The sequence below is a fragment of the Aythya ferina genome (assembly GCF_964211825.1).
Source record: "Aythya ferina genome assembly, chromosome: 8".
Classification (NCBI taxonomy): domain Eukaryota; kingdom Metazoa; phylum Chordata; class Aves; order Anseriformes; family Anatidae; genus Aythya; species Aythya ferina.
The window spans coordinates 27,529,205-27,551,042 of NC_140304.1; the positions used below are offsets into that span (position 1 = coordinate 27,529,205).

The 21,838-nt window shown below is 42.1% G+C and overlaps 1 protein-coding gene and 1 long non-coding RNA gene across 2 annotated transcripts; one reads left to right on the forward strand and one right to left on the reverse strand.

The window, feature by feature from the left end:
• The first annotated feature begins 2,562 nt into the window (after nt 1–2,562).
• Nucleotides 2,563–18,578, forward strand: LOC311440906. Its single transcript, XR_014695648.1, has 4 exons — nt 2,563–2,578; nt 3,928–4,038; nt 16,571–16,712; nt 16,989–18,578. It is a non-coding gene; the product is annotated as an uncharacterized lncRNA (long non-coding RNA).
• Nucleotides 18,280–20,144, reverse strand: COA7 (cytochrome c oxidase assembly factor 7). The gene is made up of 3 exons (XM_084528426.1): nt 19,993–20,144; nt 19,781–19,921; nt 18,280–18,893 (listed from the first exon to the last, which is right to left on the reverse strand). The coding sequence occupies exons 1-3, from the start codon at nt 20,096–20,098 to the stop codon at nt 18,442–18,444; spliced, it is 699 nt and encodes a 232-aa protein (XP_084384552.1). The 5' UTR covers nt 20,099–20,144; the 3' UTR covers nt 18,280–18,441.
• Between the last annotated feature and the right edge of the window lie 1,694 nt (nt 20,145–21,838).

Consider the following 21,838-nt stretch of genomic DNA (forward strand, 5'->3'; position numbering starts at 1 on the left):
GTTATGAAACAAAAGCATTCTTTTATGCATGTGAGCATCAGTGATACTGAGATAGTTAAGAACTCATTAAGAGGCTTAAGAGACAGGTTTAATATTCCAGTTTCTTTAGCATGATCTCAGTGACCTTTCATTGTTTCATGATGTCATGTGGTAACTTCACTGCACAGTCCTGCTCCCAGGTTCTTCAGGGAGCCCTCCTCTTACCACCTTCCTACTTACGACACCAGGCAGGCACCAGTGACAGCACTCAGGCGGTGTGTCCTCCTTCCCTTCCAACATGGCCCATTGGTTTTTAGCACCACTTACCTGCTGTGCTCCTCCCTGATTTTAAAGCACATTTGACTATTTTTTCATACTCATAACAAGGTTGGGTAAGATGACTGCTGAATGCTTTGCCAGGGTTTGTCTCCTAGGAGCTTGCACAATAGGCTTGAGAGGAGGCTTCCCTCTACAAGAGCTACACCGACAGTCTCCAACTCAACCGTGGTTGTCCAGAGACCTGTTGATTCCAGTTTTGTAATCATTTCCACCTGTTTGCCTAGTGGAGCTTGCAGCCCCAGTATTCTTTTAATTCCCTGTAGTTCCTCTTGGAGTACTTCGAAAATCACAGTGTTTGCCATGGAGCCAGTAAAACACTTGAGCAGTTTTGATTGTCGCTGCTCTCCAGCAGAGAACAACCCTGGCATGCAAATGTGCCTGTCCCCTCCTTGTGTGCTCCCCAGCTTCCTTCAGCCAGAAAGATAAAAATACAAGTGAGAAAGTAAGATGAGATCATGCGATACTCTAGGTTAAAAGAAAAATTGCAATACTCTAGGCTAAAAGAAAAATAAGATTTTTAAAATATGAACTAGCCTAATTTTAAGTTTAAATTAGCAAAACAAAACAAAATAAAAACTCTCCCCAACCCAAACGCTGCTGTGCAAGCAAAATAGTTAAAATACAGCAAGTAAGTGTAAAGGGCGATGTTTCTCCAGCATCAGGTGTCGTCTGTAACATACGGCTTTCCATTCTGGGTTCCTCTGAGAGACCTGTAAATTAATTGCAGGTAACATCTACCGCTACAATTAGTCTCTAATTTTTAGGAGTCTATTTTTTTCTTCGCTATGGTGTAATCAATAGTAATGTTGTCCGTTGATAGGGCCTCCTTCTTCTTTGCAGTTTTAGTTCAGGATTGCTAAATAGAGCACTAGATAAGAATAGGATTTTGCATACGCTTCTCTTATTAAAAGCAAAAGCCAGTCAAGGGCAAAACAGCCCAACCCAAGTTGTACATTGGCTCCCTGCAGTGTGGACTGGTGGAACAGAAGATGTTTTTTCAAGATGGTAATTGAGGAAGGGCAATGAATAGACAAATATAAACTTTCCAGCAGCGTGTCTGTGCATGATTCACTATTAATTTCAAACATCATGATTGCTGAATTCAGAATTTCCACCCTTGCAAAAGTTCATTTCAATGCAGCCACTGCCTCAGAGTGCCCACAACCTGGTATTTTGCAGGAAGGAGGGGGAAAAAACAGTATTAGATGGCTAGGGAAGAAAACAATATGCCAGTGGGGGAGGAAGTTTATTTTTTAATCTTAACGACTTAGTCCTGAAAGCAAGAAACTTGCTCGTGTTTTGTAAAAACCAAGCAGATCTTTTGAAAGCAAAGCAAAACAGATACAGCAGTAAAGACTAGATTTGTCTCACCTTACTTTAGCTATCTAAAAATTAATTACCCAGTCAGCTATTCATCCATACTTCCCTAGCCCATGGAAAAAGACAGTACTCAGCACACAGCAATTCATCTTGGCCCAGGAGAGATATTTTACCCTGTAACAACATGTGTTCCTGTCATTTGCTGTTGGAAGGGACACAGATGGCTGTCTTGGAGCAGAGGCCTGCCTTTCAGATATTTATAGGTAGGTAAGATGAATCCCAAATTGCAGTACTGCAATGTGCTTACTGTTAACGATAGGGAAACACTGAAAAGCAAAGAGGTGGATTAAGATTTCGTCCATCTTTCACAGTTCCCACAAGTGTTTATGGAAGATATGTAATGCAGATCATCTCACACTTTGGCAAGCACACCATAGCGATCTTACATTACTGAAATCAGCAGAAAAAAAAAAATAAAACAAATCCCGTGGTATTGATAAGAGTAAGCAAAGATCCAGAACTACCCATCGTGAAAGCTGCTGCTACCTTTGCTATTTGACCCTCTCCTTGCTCATTATGCTTTCCAACAAAGCCATCAGACACTTGCACAGCGCCAGGAGGGAGATCTTTCTGGTACATAGCTGTACATCTAAACTGGGGCGGGGGGGCATTTGAACTGCAAGCAATGGGTTGAATGGGTGAAATGATTGCTGTCATTTAAAAAAAAAAAAAAAAAAGCAGAACTAATACAGCAGAGAGCTTGCCATTATTCCTTCTCAGTAGGGACAGAGGATGCTCCGGAGGCCTGGCTCTGAAAGGTGGAATTAGCTCCATCAGACAGGACTACCACTGAGAAGATGGCCCTGAGACTAAGAGGAAGTCACCTCTCAGGAAATGACTAATGCCAGGAAGCACAAGTACCCAGGGCCACAGGATTAAGGTGTGTGCTAGAGGTCTTAGGTTTTACTACTGTAATAATGAAAATGCTTTTACTCAGTAAAACAGGGACTCAGTTTGGACAATTGAAAGGCCAAATCCCTAAATTTCAGCAGGATTGCCATGTTGCAAGTCATCCACTGCAGATTCACTCTGGAAAGAAGCAGCTTTAGCTGGAGGTTGGAAAAGCAGGACAGGAGGCCCTTATGATATAGAGAGATGCAGGGAGGAGCTGCTCACACGTTGGACTCAGCCATTCAGGCTAGCAGTTACTGGGGCTTAGTCCCTTAAATAAACCCTTTCTTAAATAGGTATGGGGTTTCCATGGAAGAGTGTTTCAATTCTCTGTCTGTGTAAGCAGGAGTAAAAGTCCTCTCTCCTCATCTGAAGGCCATGTCCAGAAGAATGCTATTATGAAGATGTTTCTGGAATTGAAAAGCAAATCAGGTTTCATAGCCTGAAGTTAGTCCCATGTGTGTTTTATTACCCCAAAGGGATTTCAACTGCAAAAAAACTCTACACAAAATTCAGTGTTTCCCTTTGCACCCTCACTGCCCTACCCAGCTGGGTGCTGATGCCCAGTTGAGCAGACAGTGGCTGTGATTACTGCCCTGCAATTTTTCGATTTTCTGTCAGACTGTGATGCAATATGAAAACCCTTTTTCTGTTAGGCTATTTCAGCTTAAGTACTCGCACCATTCATGCCAGCCTTAGCTAGAAAATAACCGCATGCTACACCATGATCAATTTCTAAGTGATGGCAAGCTGTCCCAAAAGCAAACCCAAGATGTTCTGGAGAGGTGTAGAAACACAACCACCAGCTATGCTTTGGGATGGACCAAATGAGAAGACTCATGATATTGGGACTAAATCTAAATCCTATCAAAAAAGCTGTGGACATAATGCTTAGTCCCTCTAGAAATTGCAAGGATGGACAGGGTGGAGAGGTAAACAACCGCATGGGATTTTGAAGCAATGAAGGGTTATTTTTGATGATGACTGAGGGAAAAAAAAAAAAAAAAAAAAAAAAAAAAAAAAAAAAAAAGAGAGTGTCAGCATTTAGATGAATTTGGGATAGAGGGAATATGGTGGCTGCCCCTGCACTGGGAAGGCACAGCCTGAAGGGCTCCTGGGCCTCTCCTTTTTTGAGTGGGGGGCAAAATCACACCGTGGGTCCTGCACACCTTGGCTTTGTGCTGGCACAGGTGGGAGAAGCAGAGAGCTTGCCCAACTGAGCAGAGCGTGCCACTGCTCACCTCTGCTCCTCCACCCACTGCATGATGCTATCCGCTGGGTTGTGTGTTCTGGTATTTGTTCTGGTTTTAATTTTTCTTTCTGATTTTCTTCTTCCAGTACAAGATGTTTCCCAGCACTGAGCTCCAAACCAGCTGTTGCTCTGCCTCTCTATGGCTGTCCCCTCCTACAGTGGCCACTTCTTAAACAGGAATCAAACTGAAGCAGCAGGTAGGTTTTGCACTCTAAAATATGGAAACCTCCTCAGTGATTCTTTGCAGATCTCATTTCTCGTGTGTTTTAGTGCATGTGTAGTTTGCAAACCACAGATCGTATGGAAACACACGGCGTGTTTAATTTAGAGATGTTCTCAGAGCTTCTTTGCCACAGACAGTACTTGCTCAAATGAGTAAAAAAATATATTTAATTCTGCAAAACTTAGTGGGCTGTTTTGTTAGACAGAAATCACCCACAGCAAACACTTAATTAGTGGCTATCTATCAGTAACATTTCTCACTTCCCTTACATTGAGGACAGTTAATTTCAGTGTTTATCTGATCTACTTGGGATGTACACGATGTGCTGAAGAGGAAGAGAGCAGTAATGATGTTTAGCACTGAAACAGCATTTATTCCAGTTTGCTGCATAAATATTAACTGATGAATCCTCACAAGAGCCCCAAGGAATAGATTAATATTTTTATCTTTCAATTTAGACAAATAAAAGCAGAGAGGTGAAAGTATGAAAAAGATGCAGAGGTGCACAGATGTACTTTTCTAAGCTTTTTATAGCATATGAAATAGGCCTGTAGATGTTTATAATTCTGCTTACATTTTACAGTTAGATGTAACAGGAATACAAAAACTTGTCTTCCCCTGGCTTTAGTAGGAATTTGACAAATGAGAAGTAGGAACATACTTAGAATTTAACTGGAAGGTGAGAAAGCTAAGCTATCAGGGAGGATTTTTGTTCTAACACTTGTATTTCAAAAAGCATTAAAGATAGCAGAAATTTGGAGGCAGAATGAATAAAAATCAGTTATCTCGGTTAGGCACTGCTAATAATGAGAAGAAATAATCATCCTTCTCCTCCATGCGCTGTCCTGTTGCAGTATTCTTTGGGTTGCTTCTGTGCCAGGTATGGCTCCCCACAGCACAGCCCCTGAAGCTGTGTTTTAAATCCAAACTGGGCTGAGCTGGGTCCCAGCACAGTTTCCCAGCCGGGAGGCCAGTGGGCTGTCACACATTCAGCACAGGTTTATTCTCACAGCAGCTGCCCTACTGCTGTGCCCATTTCCCACCTGGTGTCAATGCAACATTTTGGGTTCTGCCCAGATCAGGGTGTCTGCGTGCCAGGGAATGGAAAGGGTGTTTCAGAGCTGCCAGCCCCCCTGGCTCCTACAGGTGTGCCCCCAGGCAGACAGCATGTTTCCCATATGCTTCTGCACCCCAAGCACATTGGGTCACTGTCCTGGGGAATCAGCAGGTTGGGAGGGCTTCATTATTCCGCCAGGCTGACACTGATGTGCCAAAGTCAGCCCCAGTTACGAGCACAGCTTTAGTTTTCTGTCCAGGTTTGCCTTCAGCATAGATTTCCCCAGCTCATGCATGTTAAAAAGAACCAGTACCGGCAGCAAAGCATAAACTGAAGGCCATTTAGTCTACTTGAGGCTTATTCAAGGCTACCAATTCACTGGTGCTTTCTGGGCATGCTAGGAGGAATAGAGAGACCTGTTTTTGGACTCCAGGTAGTCACTGGCAGTACTACCACTCTCCCTATAAAAAGCTCTCCGGTATTTCTTTAGTGACATTGAATATATTTAGTTCCAAAAAGCAGAAATGAATCCCTTCTACAATTAAGAGACCTCATTTTCTGATAGCATTAGTATCCTGGAAGAAAAACTGAAATGGATTTTATAGCTCATATTCCTCAAAAGATGCATTTGTCCTTCTGACAGAGGGACATGTTCTTCTTAAAATCCATTTTAATGGAAAAGCCTCCTCCTGCCTACCTCCAAGAGTGGATGTTTTCTGATTACTGCTAATCAGACTCCAGGGCTGATGTGTTCCTATTCAAGGAAGAGCAGGATGGACTCACGTTATGGAAAGAGTGGAGGCAACATTAGTCAGGTTTTGAAACAGATGGGCTTAACTTGACTTCCATTGAGTTTGCAGTGTAAGAAAAAATTGATTTTAGATAGAGCATGTTCATCTGGGTGCAATATTTTTATAGGCATGGTCAGAAGTACAAGTCCCCATTCCTGGGCGTGCTGTTTGCCATGGGTGTCCCCATACTAACACCACACGTGGTCCTGGGAACTTTCAGCAGGCACTGAGGGCAGCCTGTGCCCCTGCTGCTGGGGACTGCCCAGTGCATGCCAAGCGGGGGAAGCTTGGCCTTGCCCAACACACCTGCACACCCGAGGGAGCTGAGGATGCCTCCTGGCAGTTCTCTTGACTGAACACCAGTGTAAGGAGGAGTCTGGTGTGTACTGTCCAAGTTATGAGTTACAAATTTAATTGGCATATAGGAACTAAAGTTAAAGAGAGATTAAAGAAAATAGTACATCATCAGTAGTTAGTTACTCGTGGTGTAACAGATTTTCCAGGATTTTCTTCCAAAGTTCTGCAGAATAACTTGGAGTTGAGGTGCAAATTCTACTAACCATGCTAGGAGGACAACAATGAAATTGTTGTTTTCCCAAACAACAAAGTGATGTCCCAATAAAGTTTAATTTCAGTAAAATAAATCACAAGAAATGACAAGACAAAGAGGCTGCTAATGATTCACGCTGTTTCTTTTGATTATTTATTTATTTATTTATTTTTACAAAGACACCTGCACAAAGCACTGGACTTCAATTGCTAGTCTGATTTCAACTGGTGTTATTCAATCTTCTGGCAATCAGAGGAACCACGAACCCCATCAATATAACTTGTTTTTCTTAAATCAACAAATGCAAGCATGTACTGGGGCAGTGTGATCAAGCTGACCTTCACTGCATCTTCAACTCACTCTGAACCATTTGCAGGGGAGAAAACAAACAAACAAACAAACAAAGCCTTAATCTTTCTCTTTCTTGCAACTCTGTGAGGTACTTTTGGAGAAGGTGCCTCCCCAGCAGGGTCTGGTAATTGCCTGTGGGTTTCCAGTAAGGGCAGATGGATGGGGCTGGTCTCTTGTATGAGCCCATCAGCTTGGAGGGAGAGGATTAAAGCACAGACTAAAACATAAATCATGGAATCCTAGGAAGTATGAAGAACACAGTTGTCTCATCCCTCTGCTTTTTAATGAAGATTCCTCCCTTAAATATATACAGATGTGTTGATTTCTCTCTTGAATCAATGACAAAAAGTGTCTCTGCAGGGTCTCTTTTCATTAGGCAATGTTTGTTGCTTGAGAGCAGCCGGTGGTCGGAGATGCTCCATAGCAGCACCGCTGCACCAGGGAGGTCCAAAGCAACAGGTTTAGGAGTCAGGGAGTCTGACAATCCTTCCTAGTGTTTGCTGGAGCTACCAAGCTAGTGCTTGGGATTTTAAACCGCAAACTCTGAGATGTGAGGGATGAAGTAATGTGCGAGTAAAGCTGTGCAAGAGGGCTTGGCTGGGGTGTAGACACAAGAGATAATAGCTAACCTAGTGAATGTGGAAAGTGGGCCAAAACTGTTGGGAGCAGGAGGGTTAGCCTTTGCTTTGAGTGTATGGGACCTTAGGAAGAGGCAGTTTCTATTTTTCTCCACACGAATAACAGCTACTGAACAGTCTGTAAAATTATTTATTTTCATAAATGTGTTTTCTTTAGAATTTGCTGGTTCCCATGGTCGTAGTGTTTAGTGCTTCAGTTCTGTTATTACATGGTCCTCACTGGGCTTCCTCCCATTCCCTTTGTCTGAAATGGGAGGTTATTAGGCTGAAAAACGATAGATTAAGCCATTTGTGCAGAGGACGATGTATTTTTCCTCTTCCATCATATCAAACAAACCCTTTTAGGCACATTTACCAGATTAGGGCTGGAAAAACAACTCAGGCTGCTTAGTCAGAGCAACAGCTTTGGCCCCTTGGCTGGGTTTCCCAGGGAGGTGACAGAGCAGGGGTGTCGGTGCCAGCAATGGATGCTCTGCCATAGCCTCTCTTTTCTAGGGATCTGGACCACAGCCACTGGAGAGCATACAGTTTTTATTTAAAAGCGTTTGAAATAAAATTGAGATGTATTGCACTTTATAGCACCTTTTTCTAGAACAGAAAGTGGGAGCAGTAGGTTTCCACTGTTTGCCTTTCCTCTAATCCCAGATTTTTGTCAGCTGGCTGGGATTGCTGATGAAATTTTTTATTGGTATGAAAACAGCAGCATATCACATGGCAGGCAAATCTCTTTGCTTACTAATAAATAAGTAAAATAAAGCAGTTAATTCATAACATGTTATTGTAACAACAACACCAACAATAAAAATGAAGAGCAGTTACTTTAATGCAGTGAGGAATAAATCCGGGCCAATCCTCATCACTAGCAAAAGTAGCTACTCCTTTATTCCGCCTCTCTTTCATTGCCATGAGCTGCATTTTTACACTGACCCTTTGCTAGTTATCTCCTCTGATGGTGAGGAATCATATCTTGTCTGCACTTCCCATCATGCTGAATGAACTGTTGTTTTTCACCTGGTTGCAGACAATACCCCACTGTAATCAACTCTAAATAAATGCTTGAACTGAGTGGGACTTCCTTTAGACTCCTGCCAGAGCCCTGGCAGTGAGTGCTGCTGTTGGAACAGGGCGATTCTTGCTTGGTTGCATATTGTCCTTTTGCTGCATTCCTTCACTGTTCCATGGTGGTTGAGGAAATCATGAGTTTTCTGCTAGGAAGGCGAGTGAACACAAGAAAAGACTGCCTGCAGGGATTGTGAAGCCTCTAGTATAGGTTAGACAGGGCAGGTAGCTGTCATTTATGATAAACACAGATAATTCTGGCTTGGGACAAAGATACAGACTGCATAACCTCAAGGTGCACTCTAGCTCAATTTATCCAGGCTTCTACATAGCACACACTTTATTAATATGCATATTAGTGTCCCGGTGTGATGTGTTTTAATATCACTCATAATGCAATAAAATTTGATGTCCCCTGGAGAATATTCATGCAAAATTACCTCGTGTCATCAGCAAGAATGCGTATGACTTGTGCATCTTGTGCATACAATGATGTTTTCATGATGGAAAATGGTTCAGCAGTGGTCAAATTGCTGAAGAGCAGTGTCTAGTATGAGCGTGCACTGCTGTGCCTTGAACAAGCCTTACTTGAAAGCAAGAAACAAGACATGGTTGAAAGCATTGCCTCTTGCACAAGCTAGGAAGTGCAGAGCCTCAGGTCATGGGCTGACCAAAAAGGACCACTGGGAACTAGCACCCTTTGCAAAACCTCAGAACAGAGAAAGGCTTTGTAGAAATAAAATGGAGAGTTTATTTTGTTTAATAGGAGGATATGAGCTGTTGCAGTCTGGGCTGGTTGCTTAACTCGATAAACCTGGCTCACGAGAACCCCAGCACTTCCATGCTTTTGGATTCAAGGCAGTTCTTTAGTTGTGATTTCTAGTTGCCAAAGTGGAGGAAAACTATAGCACTTTTTGAACAGCAAGGCAATATGGCTTAATCCCTTTGGCCTCTGAAAAAGAGAGGTTTCAGACCTCACATCATCTAGCAGCTAATGCAAAGCTTAGCAAACCGTGCAGGCTTAGTAAACAAACCTGCTAATCAGCTTCTATTTTCTTGAACTATGCATGAATGGTGCAAATTCCTGGAGAACAGCTAAACCCTGAATGCAGTTCTCTTACAAATGTCTCCTGTGCTCCGCCTCACCTCTTCATGAGGGCTGTCCCAAGCTGCCTTCTCTGTCCTCTGAGACTTTCTTGCAGGCTTTCAAAGCCAGCAGCCTTGCTTGCAAAATCATTCAGCATGTGCACCAGGCACATCCCTGAATTATCAGCTTTGCTCCTATTTCCATCTGGTATAGTGACAGCAGGAAAACACGGTAAAAAAACAAAAGCAGTATGGGCTTTGCGTGTTGTGGCTCTCGCTTTCTCCCACTATAGGTTACTGATGTCAATATTTGGTTGTGCTGTGCCACAGAGTTTAGTGACTGTGTATTAACCACAAGTCCTTACCAGGTTCCCAGCTATCTAATGTACAACTCTTTGCCAACTTCCCTTGTTTACTGCCTCTTCTTCTCAACTTTTGTCTGAGACCCAAAGCTTTCTGTTCATCTGCTGGACCTGTATTCTCGCTTCCTCATCTGCTCTTTCATTAGGCTGGTCTCCAGTTTCCATAGAGACTGCAAGCCTCACCTTGCCCTCTGAATTAGTGTCCCTTTGTTGCATTTCATGACTGTGGAAGGACATTAGTTTGCTCCAGGCACTTAACTAGAGAAAAAGATGTAATTGATTCCCTCAGTGTAACAGTAATTTAAATGAGAGCAGATTCAGACTATGGAGGGACTACAGAGAGCAGGTTATTGTGCAAAGGTTACTGCGCAGAGGCTGTAATGAAACGGAGGTTCATGGAGCACTTGATGGCAAATGAACACAGAGCGTTGAGGTCTCAAGAGGAGACAGGACCATTCTCATTCCTCTAATGCAAAAGCAACAATGACCTTAATACAAAAAGCAAAGATTAAGAGACACTGACTGTAGCTCCTGGGCATTAGTTTTGCCTGCTCTGACCTGTCCCTCCTGTTCGCATGGCTGTGCGTGTTGTACCTCCTGATGTACTGCAGCTGGTGATGCATGTGGCTAAAATGAAATACATCTGGTTGGAGCTGATGGTAGCATGTGATCTCAAGTGTAGAAGGGCAGAGAAGCCCAAACCTCAGCTCTTCTCTGGCAAGCACAAAGAGAGGGACCTACTGGAGCAGCATGCAGAAGGGATGAGGTGTGGGGACGAAGGCAGGCATGGATCTAGCTGGCAGCAGGGCAAAAGAAGCTCAGTAGATGAAGCGGTATCCCCTGGAGCTGCTGCCTGCCAGAAACATTTCCAGTTGCACCCCTCTGTTCCTGCAGAAATGAAAGAAAAACAGAGAAATGTTTTCATCCTATTAGCTCTTGAGTGCCCAAATGCCAACTATTAGAGGCCAGCACTGGTAGCCAAGGGAACAGTCCTCCCACAGGAAAATAAGAAAAATACAGCTGAACAGCATGGAGAGAGGGCAGCACACAAAAGGCTTGCCAGATCATGAGAACATTTGGGTTTTGTTGTGGGGTTTAGTGTCCTTTTTTTTTTTTTTTTTTTAATATAGATGGATAGCTCTACTCTTTTTATCCATTCGGAGCACTTAGGCCACCTGTAAGCTAAAGTGCTGGGGCACTCTTCAGCCTTTAATAGGTTTGGGAGAGCTTCAAACTGCAATCCCATCAAATAAATGCACAGCTATGCCTGAATGAAAAAATTTGCTTTGTTTCCCACATCCAACTTGTCTGTACCCATCTATGCACTGACTCAGCCATGGCTACAGGCAGAAGGTGAAGATGTCCATGATGAAAAGCCATGTTTCTGTCCCAGCCCTCACATCTGCCAGGCAGACGTCTGAACTCTGTGCAGGGCCCTGTTCAGTAAATGCAGTGGCACATTAGCAGCAGTATGGTGGTGCTATCGGGGAATATTCCTATTGGAAATTTCACCCCCTACAGATTATAGAGGAATGAACAGATGAGATATTGAAGTTGTGAGTGAATCCAGAAACTCTGCAGTTATTTGAGAAGGAGTTTGATCTGAAGGCTTATATTCCAGGAAAGACCTGAATATGTTGTGACTTGGATCCGATTCCTTTGCTAAACTGGCAAAATGGATTTTTGGATTGTGATGGTTTACTTTAGAAACATATCTACCTTGGAGCAAGCTCTGAAAATTATCACCTGTTTTGCTGCAAAGAAGGTAGTCTAGTATCTATACGGAGTCCTAAAAAGCTTTCTGTTGCACATAGGGTTACCGTAGCTCTTGCTGCACTCTAGAAACATTAGGGAAGAAAGTGGTTTGATCTGATGCTTCCCTGGGATCAGGAGATGCTTCAAGAGGCAAATTTACTTGTCCTTTTTTCTTTTACATATTGAGCAATGAGAAAAAATAGAATTCATTTTGAATTAATCACATGTTGTTTAAGGACAAGTACATGTTTCTTAAGGACATATAAGTTCTAACTAGAAAGAATTCCTAATTCCTTGGCTATGCAATTTATTCTGGTTCATTTTTGCTGTGAGATCCTCTTCTTTTCTGCCTTTAGTATATTTTTCTGCCTTTTTAGTAAATTGATACTGTTTTTCTTCAACAGCTCTAATATGAACCAGCTTCTGGGAGTGTTTAGGCCAAGACAAGTTTCACTCCAGCAAGTCCTTTTAGACCACCATATAGGTCCCAGCTGAGAGAAAATGATGCTTGATGTGCTGCAGAAAGTGCGCAGAGTCCCTTGGCTTTAACCGTATTCATAGGCTAGGCAGTATCGCACAGGGCAATTTCCAACAAGAAACAGCATTTGTTTGTCACTTATTAGTTCAAGCCTCCAAGCACAGAAAGTATTTAATCAATTCCTCTCCAGACAGTCATCTGATCAATTTGCAGTGTCATGACAAAAGCAGAGCAGAAATGTCCTATATCCCAGATTGCACACGGACCGCTCGGAAAGAAATGTTTCCAGAGCTGTTAGTATTAAGGTTCAGTACAATTAGATTTCAAGGTTGTATCTGTTTCCCAGTTGCACAGTATCTGATTCAGCCTAGTGAACAAGAATTGAATAAAAAGCCTTTGTTCTTTCATTCTTAAACATCAAAAGATGTTACTTTTTCTGTCCCTTTGTGTCCCCAGGCAATGTTAATGCCTTTCAAGTGCACTAAACGAAGCGTGAGGCACCTGAAATTTTCTGCTCTTCAGCAGTGCTAGCAGTAAGCTCCTGAGCACTGGCTGTCTTCACTTACTGCTATATGCCATTTTCCCAGCTCGTGTGTCTGATGCCGTCATTGTGCTCTAATAAAGGGCTTCACCTTTGGCTCTCCAGAGGGTGACATTTTCACTGGTGCTTCTAAAATGTAAAACTTTTCCACATAGGCTTAAAGTTCTCACACAGTGTTGCAACGTATCTGCCTGTGGGATGATAACAAGTATTCTGGGCTCAGTATTATAAAACGTTGAAGCAAAATATTCATTGAAATAAAGAGGAGATTATTTATTTATTCAAATCACAGATCAAAACCTTTGCTTGAAAATGTTCCCCAAAGAATGGCAAAAATAATATGGCAAAAAATAAAGGCAAAATAATATATATTAAAATGTTTCTAGAAATATGCTATATGGTAAGTACAGCCTCAGGTGGCAGCTTGTAACTGCACGACATCTAAAGCAAAATCACCCTGTGTTTGAAAGGCTTGAATGCTTTACGTTCTTAGGGAGAGATCTCCAGAGACACATACAGGTGTATGCAGGGAAACATAAGGAAAGACCTTCTGGCTACAGGTCCCTGTTACAACTAATTTCACTCTATCTCAGCTTACTTCTAAAGTAAGATACTATACATTTGCTTTGTACCAATTGCAGCACAAATAAGCAAAACAATGCTATAGAGAAAAGGCACACAACTTCCCTGAAGATAACACAGCCACAAAAGGCTGCTTGCAGTGTCACAGCTTATCTCTTTTGAGCCATTATTAATAACAAACACTTGTGGTGAGGTGGTTATTGCATCTTTCTGGAATAACATTCCACAAATATTATCAGAATAACACTCAAAGGCAAATTTCCCATCTTAGTGTTTCTTGGCTTGTAAAGAATTGACAGGTCCTTGCCATGCTAAACATTGTTTGGAGAATTATCAGTTTGGGCTGTCTCTGATACTGCATGACCTTAAGTAAGTCAATAACCATTCAGTGCTTGTTCTCCTCTCACATATTATAGACATAATACAGATTTCCTTCTTGGGAGTTTGCAAAACTGGTTGTCGTAGAACAATTAGCATTTCTTGGGCAGGAAGCTCTATAGGAACATGGAGTGCTTCCAGCCTCAGGACAGCTGGAAGGAAATCAGCTTACTCCTTTTCAGTGCTTTTCCTGAGACAACGAAATGTTCTGACCAAGCCATCAAGTGTCAGAAGAGGGCTGTCAGAGTAAGGATGTTTTCACAGAAGTTGGGGTAGCCTCATCTTCAAATTAGGAAATTACATCACAGCCAAACAACTAGCATTTTTCTTCTATGGCTTTCCCATCCCAGCCTGGTATGTAATGGCTCCGTGAGCTGAGCAGCAATTCTGCGTTTCTTGTGATTCGTGAAATGCACTAGAATGCTTTGGGTGACAACTGCTGTATAAACATGGGGGGGGCTCATCTTTTTTCTTTCTCCTGTTTTACTAGAAGCCTCTCAGTTGCTAAGAAAAACTCTCCAGGGTATATTTAAAGCACCGTATTTCAGTTTTGCATTGACAGAATGAGATCTTAGAGAGAACTCCCACCACACTCATGATTTGAGCGGATGTGTGCGTTGCCATTATGCTGTTCACAAATCCCCATCTGAAATCGCCACACTAAAGTGGCCTTAATTTTGTAATTCCACATCACACAAATTTCTTACTAGTTGATCTAGGGGAAAAAATGGATTACAAATAAGACTATATTACAAAACCAATTACCAAATTACAAAGAAGGCTGTAAAACAAAATTTGTATGTAAGAAGTATAAAATATCATATTTGGAACTTATATACCACTGGTAATTGTAACTAGTGTTACAGTAGAAGGCAATAACAACAAACTAGGAATACACGATTTAGTCTGAAATTAGTATAATTAGTGGTTATTGTGTTTGCTTCAAGAGTGGATAGTGAAAATGAAAGCACTGGGAGGCTACAGATATGGAATAAGAAATGAGATATAAAAAAATAGCACAGAATTAGATCATTAAAGTCTTAGGAGTCTTGCAGAAATCTGTTTTATGCAGATTCTGGGCCATACTGTTGATACAGTGTCTGGATAATCAGAGCATGATACTAGCGTTTGACATGGAGATACGTACCAGGGACTTCACACAATCCTGACTCTTGGACTGTGGGTCTCTGGATCAGGGGTGTAATTATGGATATGTACAAATGGCCTAACCTAGACTTGAAATGGATGTTAGTTCAGAACAAGTCATTGCAGTAGCAATACAACTGGTTTATTTTCTGTTCTGTTTCTTGCTATGCCCTGACCCTTTTTCCTCCCTCTGCCTTCTTTCTGCAACCTTAAAAAAGCCCAACCCTGAGCAAAACTGTTTCAGTCTGAGGTCTAATGAATGAAATTCTGAAAAGCACAAGGGAAGGAGGAATTTTTCCTCCTCCATCTACCAAAGGAGGAGAGAAGTTACCTGGGCAAGTTCCTCTCTCTCCCTCTCATTATAATAGAAAATTGCGAAAATTGCGAAGAGTCTCCCAGACCATCCACCTGGGTGGGCATGTACAGCTCTAAGGCCCTACGCTACCTTCACACATACGCTGCAGAAAGTTGTTACTCGCAGCTGAATAAAGGTTAGCAAGCTGCAAAACTGCTTTTATTACAATATAACGCAGAAACACAACCACCAAAACAAGTCTTTTTCTGTTTCCACGGGGTCATGCAGCTTCTTCACCTGGCACTCTTTTGTCCAGAATGAATCCAAATGACACACACAACATGATGTGGTGCCAATGGCTTTCACATCTCAGTACAAAACCAGTGCTCCATTAGCGATCTTTTCACAGCTGCAGGAGGCATCCTGCAGTGAATGCCTTCATGATTTAAAGCCATGTATTCATAAACATATTTAATTAATTAGAGTTAGTCACCATTCCTTTTCAAGTATATTGCTGCTTTATTAAAGGATGTTGGCTGTATGCTTACATCAATACAAACAAATAAAAGAGAAAACAGACAGTAGTTTAGGAGCTGTGAAGCTGACTTAAACTGATCTACTTTGAAAATAATCCACCGATCCTGCAGAGATCAGCCGGCCTTCCATATTTCCAGGTATGTTATTATAATTATGTATCTATCACACTTTCTTTATGACATCAGAGGCATTGGAGGAACAATTTTCTTCCCAAGAGGACATAAAATTTAGCCTTTGTAACGTCAGGAAGACGTTCCAAAAAAAGAAAAAAAAAAAAAAAAGATACTGGCCTTTTGATAATTCCCTTGTAATATCAGAGCAAGGTGGTTATAAACCAAGATTTGCAGTACAATTTTCACCTCATAACAGATTTCGATTACGTCTCCTGAACGCCGTTAAGAATAGATTGCTGGGAACATGGAAACATCATTAAGTACATATAACATGCCAAATGCAACAGACTGATCAGTTTTGATGTTTCATCATTATGGAATCCTATGAGACTCTGGAGTCTAATAGGAGCAGACCTTACGTACCTAATGCATCTGTTAAAGCATCATCAGCATCTGTGTAAAATAGATATAGCTGTGTACCATGCAGGCAGCAAACTGTGTAAACAGAACCTGAAAACAATTTAAACTGTTTTTTGATGATGTTTTAGTATAACAGAAGAGTAATCCTTAATTTTGGCTTGCTTTTTAACTAGCAGTACAAAATTGAATTATACTTCATAAAGTTATCTGTGCTAACACATTTGATGCCTTTAACACAAATTTCATTTCATAATATTTAAAGTCTCTAAGTTTCTGTGAGTTTTCAAGTGCTATAAAAAAAAAATCCCTTCAACATGCACTTGATATGTGGCTTTAATTATCTGCAATGTGTGTCACTTTTTTTCAGGACGTTCCCAGGTGCCTGCTCACTGTGCTGTCTGGAAGTTCCCAGGGGGATCACTGCCAGTTGTTAGTCCTCTTGGAAGAAAGCCTGTACCAGCGTGGCAGGTTCCTTTGGACGGAGGATATGAACAAGCCGTTTGGAGGCAGTGAGTATTATGAACTCCAAGGAAAGATCAGGGCTTAAAATTTCATCCCATACCCCAATGCCTTGAGCCACCTGTAATTGCTTACTCCTGTACACCCAACTCCAAACTACTTTTTTACTAGACTGCCACACTCTTACTGCACAAGTAACATTTACTTACACTTACCTTTCCCAAGTGTTCCTCTAGAACAGCTCCGCTTTCTTGAGATGCTATAAAATGTTAACTGTCTTAACAGAAAAATTAATCTCACTTTTTTCACCACTAATTTTTTTGCAGGCTGCTGAAAACAGAACCACAGGCCTTAAACCTAAGGTATGCAAGAATGCTTGCCATATACTGCCATCTGTCGTTCCACTGTACCCCTGTGCCTCTGTAGATTTATTCAAGCAGTAAGCATATAGAGCATTCATGTTCTAAATCAGCAGTACCTTTACAACAAAATGTACACATGTGTATCACAAGCTTTACATGTCTGCATACACACCAAAATTGTAAAAAATTGTGATTGCATGAATATATTTACATATACTGCCCTACATATTTAGACTGCTGTGTCAGAAGGTGTAAGTTTAATTATGGTTTGTATATACATAATCTATGTGATCATGTTTAATTGGAGTCCAGCACCTAACCAGTTGGCACCTTGTTTCCTGAATCTATCAGAAAAAAAAAGTAGAACATAATGTTTCAAAAGCTGGCTGGAAACTAAAACAATTATTGTGTAATTGAGCAAGGAGGTTATCGCTGTGGAATGGAGAGCAATCCTAAAGCAGCCAGGCACACATGGAAGTCAGATATACACTGACTAACTGGTTCACAAGATGCTGAAAACAACATTCAGGTTTTTAAAACCCAGGTGCATGTCTTATCTGAAAGGGAATCTCCTGCCTTGGATACTTACCTGTAATTCAGTATATCTAGGTCAATTCCTAGCTCTTTTACTTTTTTCTTCCACAGTCTGAAGCAGCTCTCAAACTCAGCCCCTTCAGCTCATCTGCCCAACAAAGTTAATTAATTTCCTTTCACTCCTGCTTCTCTCTTTCCTGCCCATTTCATTTGCAAGAGCTAAAGGCAGAGATGTCTTTATGTACACACTGCCATATAGGCTCATTTCTGTATTGGGCTTGCCATCATCTGGACATGACCAAAACGTTTCTGCCTTCAAACTAATCAGGAAAAGCTTCACACTCTAAGGACCTAAAGCAAAATTTACTCCAAACCTGGAATCACTGCAGACAGCAACAGGCACTGTCCAGGATCAACAGGAGGCATGGATGAGCCTCTCACAAAGCAAAAGACAGTATTTCTGTGTCCAAAACCTGCAAAATTAGCATGCTTTTAAAGTGAAAGCAGTTCAAGATCTGTGCTTGGTCCAGCCAGTGGTTAGCTCAGAAAATCTATGAATTCCACGAGAGCCTCTGAAGGGCATGAACCTTTACACAGCAACAATCAATTCAGCCTGAGCTGAGCACAGTTTTTTCTGTGCTCAGATTTTTTCTTCCTTAAAGAGGAGAGGGATCAAAACAATACACGTAAAAACATACGTATTTAAAAAAGCAGAAAGGCACAGAGTTGGTCACATTTATTGCATTCAGAAAAATATAAACTTATTTGCATATGCAAATACTTACAGGATATTTATTGAGTGAAAACCATATGCTCATATGATTTAAATAACACATTCACTTGCCATTTAAAACTGCATTCTTGGTAATTGCAACTGACAGTTTTACTCCCCAAATGTTAAAGAACTTGAAGCTTCTTTCTGTTCTTTATGCAACTGTTTTGCCCTGTTTTTCAAATCCTCTGCCTTGGCATCATTCTTCTCAATGCCATCTCCCAGTTTGTACATTCGGCTGGCATTGGCACAGGCCCATATGTGACCCAGTTCACATCCTTTCAGTGAGTACTTCAAAGCACGGTTCATGTCCTTTGGGACTCCAGGTGCTCCTTGGAGATATATTACACTGAGGTTGAAGCAGCTAGGAGCAAAATTGCCATCACAGGCCTTTGCGTAATAGTCTCTAGCAGCAACTGGGTCAGGTTTATCATCATCATTTACTCTCCCATCATGGGCCAACAGCCCAACGTTATGACAGGCATTTACTGACTTCTTCCCACCTTTCTCACATGACTTCAAAAAGGATTTGTAGGCAGCTTTCAAATCGGGGTCAAGACCGCCTGTCAACGAAGAAACCAAGATTACTTACTGTAAGGATAACTTGAAACAGATGAGAGCTCTCTACTTTGCAGCAGTGCTCTCTGCGAAAGACAACAGCACTCCCTTGAGATACAACAGTCAAAATTTAGGACTTCAGAATCACTATTGTCTCAGTTCCAAAGACTTTGCTAATTTTCAAGTTAGGAAACCCTCATCCAATTCTCAGTAATCAGAATATTTTGTGCAGACAAAACGCTTTCCACCAGCACATATATGAAGATTCACAAATAACTTACACTAGGCAAAAGTATTATTTTGCCAGTATACCTGTACAAGTGCTGAGATTGTTACTAGCTTCAAATATAGTACAAATATCATATTTCTCACTGGTACTGTTATTTAAAAGACAACCCAGTAGTTTAACTGCATGCAAGGACAATGCAATGTCAGGTGGATATGGGGCCTACTTATGTGCCTGTAAGCAGAGCTACCAGTTTTAAGTCTATTTCTGTCTTACTTTCTGTAAGAAATTACAGCCAGACATGCATATATCAAAATTTTTGGAACAGCGACATTCAGTGGTGGATATACTTACCACTTATAGGCATAATCGTAAAGAAATAATATATGGGGCAGCCTAAAATTCAGTAGGAAGCAGCTTAAGGTTTTCCCCCTTCCCTAGCTTTTATGATATGGCTATAAAAGGGGCAGGGCGTGCAGGTGTGCAGCAGTTTGAGATTAAAAGAAAAAAATAAAAAGGATTAAAGCCGCGATTCGGGGATCGGGAGGGTCCTGGCGCGCCGAGCCCGCGGCGCCTGAGGGCGCTGAGGGAAGGCACAGGGGGCCCCGGCCGGGCCCGGAGAAGGGAAGGCGGCGAGGCCAGCGGCCGGCCCCCGGCTGTGCCCACCTTTGCCGATGGCCTGGTAGGCCCCCAGCTTGTAGCAGCTCTCGCCGTGCCCGTGAGCCTCGCAGTTGTCGCGCAGCACCCTCGCCGCCGCCTGGAAGTCCTTCTTCACGGCGTCCAGGTAGTCGGCGAGCCGCTGGCAGCCTGCAAGGCACCGCCGGTCAGCGGGCAGCCGCCGGGCCCCGCGGACCCGGGGTCGCCCTGGAGCCGCTTACCCTCCGGGTCCTTCTCCTTGAAGCACTGGTAGCTGTACTCGACGTGCAGGTTCGCCAGGTAGTCCCTCACCTCCTCCTCGTCCTCGAAATTGATGAGGCCGGCCATGCCGCCGCGCTGAAGGGGCCGCCCCCGGCGCCTCCTCTTCCTCCTTCTCCTCCCCCTCTTCCTCCTCCTCCTTCTCCCTCTCCTCCCAGCACCGGTTCGCGCTGAGCCCTGTGAATCCAGCCTCAGCACGGGAGCCTTCTGCGGAGTCCCAAAATATAGTAATACATCTGCAGTATTTTACCTGCCAAGGTTTGGGCCATTAGGATACGTATTGCTGAGGTTTTACCCACAGTCATCACATCTGTAACTCGAGATATTAGTGTGTGCATTAATACACGGCACAGCCAAGGAGACAGGGCTTTACTACCAACTCCATAACTTGCTGCTTGCATGTTTTGGTCTTGGATTTACGGCTGAATAATTTTTCAACTCAGTTTTAGGGCAGACATGGTGCTGCTTTACCAGCAACTGTTCCTTTTTGTGGTACAAAAACTGATCTTGCGGATGCCTTCTGAAGGGATGGGAATCCTGCATCCCAGTATGTGTGAGCAGCAAGTGCCGGGGTTGTTGAAGGCACTAAGACTGGTAAGCAGATAACGACACATGACATGACCTAGTTCTCTAGCTATGGATGAATTTACAGTGCTAGACAGTGTGATATTAGGGTACTTGTACGAAATATGGCACAGTATCCAATTCCAGCGGTTTCCAGCACAAACAATCTTCCGAGAGTATAGCAGCACGTTAGAAATTATATGACAAGTTGCTTAGTTAAAATCATTTTCAAAGAACAGTTGCTTTGTCCCAAATGATTTTGATAGCATCACGCAGGCTTGTCAAGCTTTTAGGATAAATAAAACTCAGTTAAATCTTGTGTATAGTCTCCCATGTGAGGAAACCAGATTGTCTATTAACTGCTAGAGCTAATTGCTGGAACCATTGTGGGTCGGACTGCTGGCACCACCTGCTGGGCGTGCTGTCAAAATTCCCCTTGTAACTTCTATTCACATTATTGCTGTAGTATTTCCTTAAAACTTGTCAGGCTTTTCAGTGTTTGCATTGGGGTTATTACACATGGTCCACACGAAGCTTAAATCTCGTCTCCAAAGTGCATCAAGAAAAAGCATTGACACGTCTCTGAGAATGCAAGTGAGAAAATACACATTTTTAGTCCATGCTGACTGCTACCTGTCAGGTCCTCTTATGTTCTGGAGATTCTCTTGGAAGATTAGCTGCTTTCTCTGAAAATCAGGCTTTGAAAAAATTCATTTTGCACAGGCTCAGTAGAAACTCTTGAGTTCAACTGGTTTAAATCCCTGAAGAGTCTGATCTCGCTGGGATTTTGTCTTTCCTATTGTTTTCCCTTTTCCTTTTACAGTTCCTATAATAAATTCAGATGGAATGACAAAAAGAAGGTAAAGATATGCAGTGATACTCAGGTTGAAGTGATTGAGTGAATTTGTCAAAATCCCAGTCTAAAGAATTGTGCCTGTAACTGACCTTTGCTGCGTAGTCCTTTAGCGGGTGAAGTTGCTTGATGTTTGCAAAATATTTTGTCATTTTTTAATGACAAATGTAAATTATTTTAGTAATTTCTCCTTAACGTTGATGTGTGTGGTGTTTTTCTGGTTTGCATACAAAGATAATGTACTAAAAATCAGTAATTCCTTAAAAGATTTAACAGTAAACTCTTTGTAATTTCATTTTAACTGGACAGAGCAATTGTATCACTGTGTATTCTGAAACAAAAAATAACTGTGTTCACTGAGTGTAAATACAGTAGGTTGTTGGGAAAGAGGT

What these genes read in the sequence shown, in the direction of transcription:
- COA7 (XM_084528426.1), bottom strand. Translation starts at nt 20,098, where the DNA reads ATGGCCGGCCTCATCAATTTCGAGGACGAGGAGGAGGTGAGGGACTAC. An exon ending in CAAGGAGAAGGACCCGGAGG is followed by an intron (nt 19,922 to 19,992) that starts GTAAGCGGCTCC and finishes GGTGCCTTGCAG; the next exon opens with GCTGCCAGCGGCTCGCCGAC. An exon ending in CTACCAGGCCATCGGCAAAG is followed by an intron (nt 18,894 to 19,780) that starts GTGGGCACAGCC and finishes CTTCGTTGACAG; the next exon opens with GCGGTCTTGACCCCGATTTG.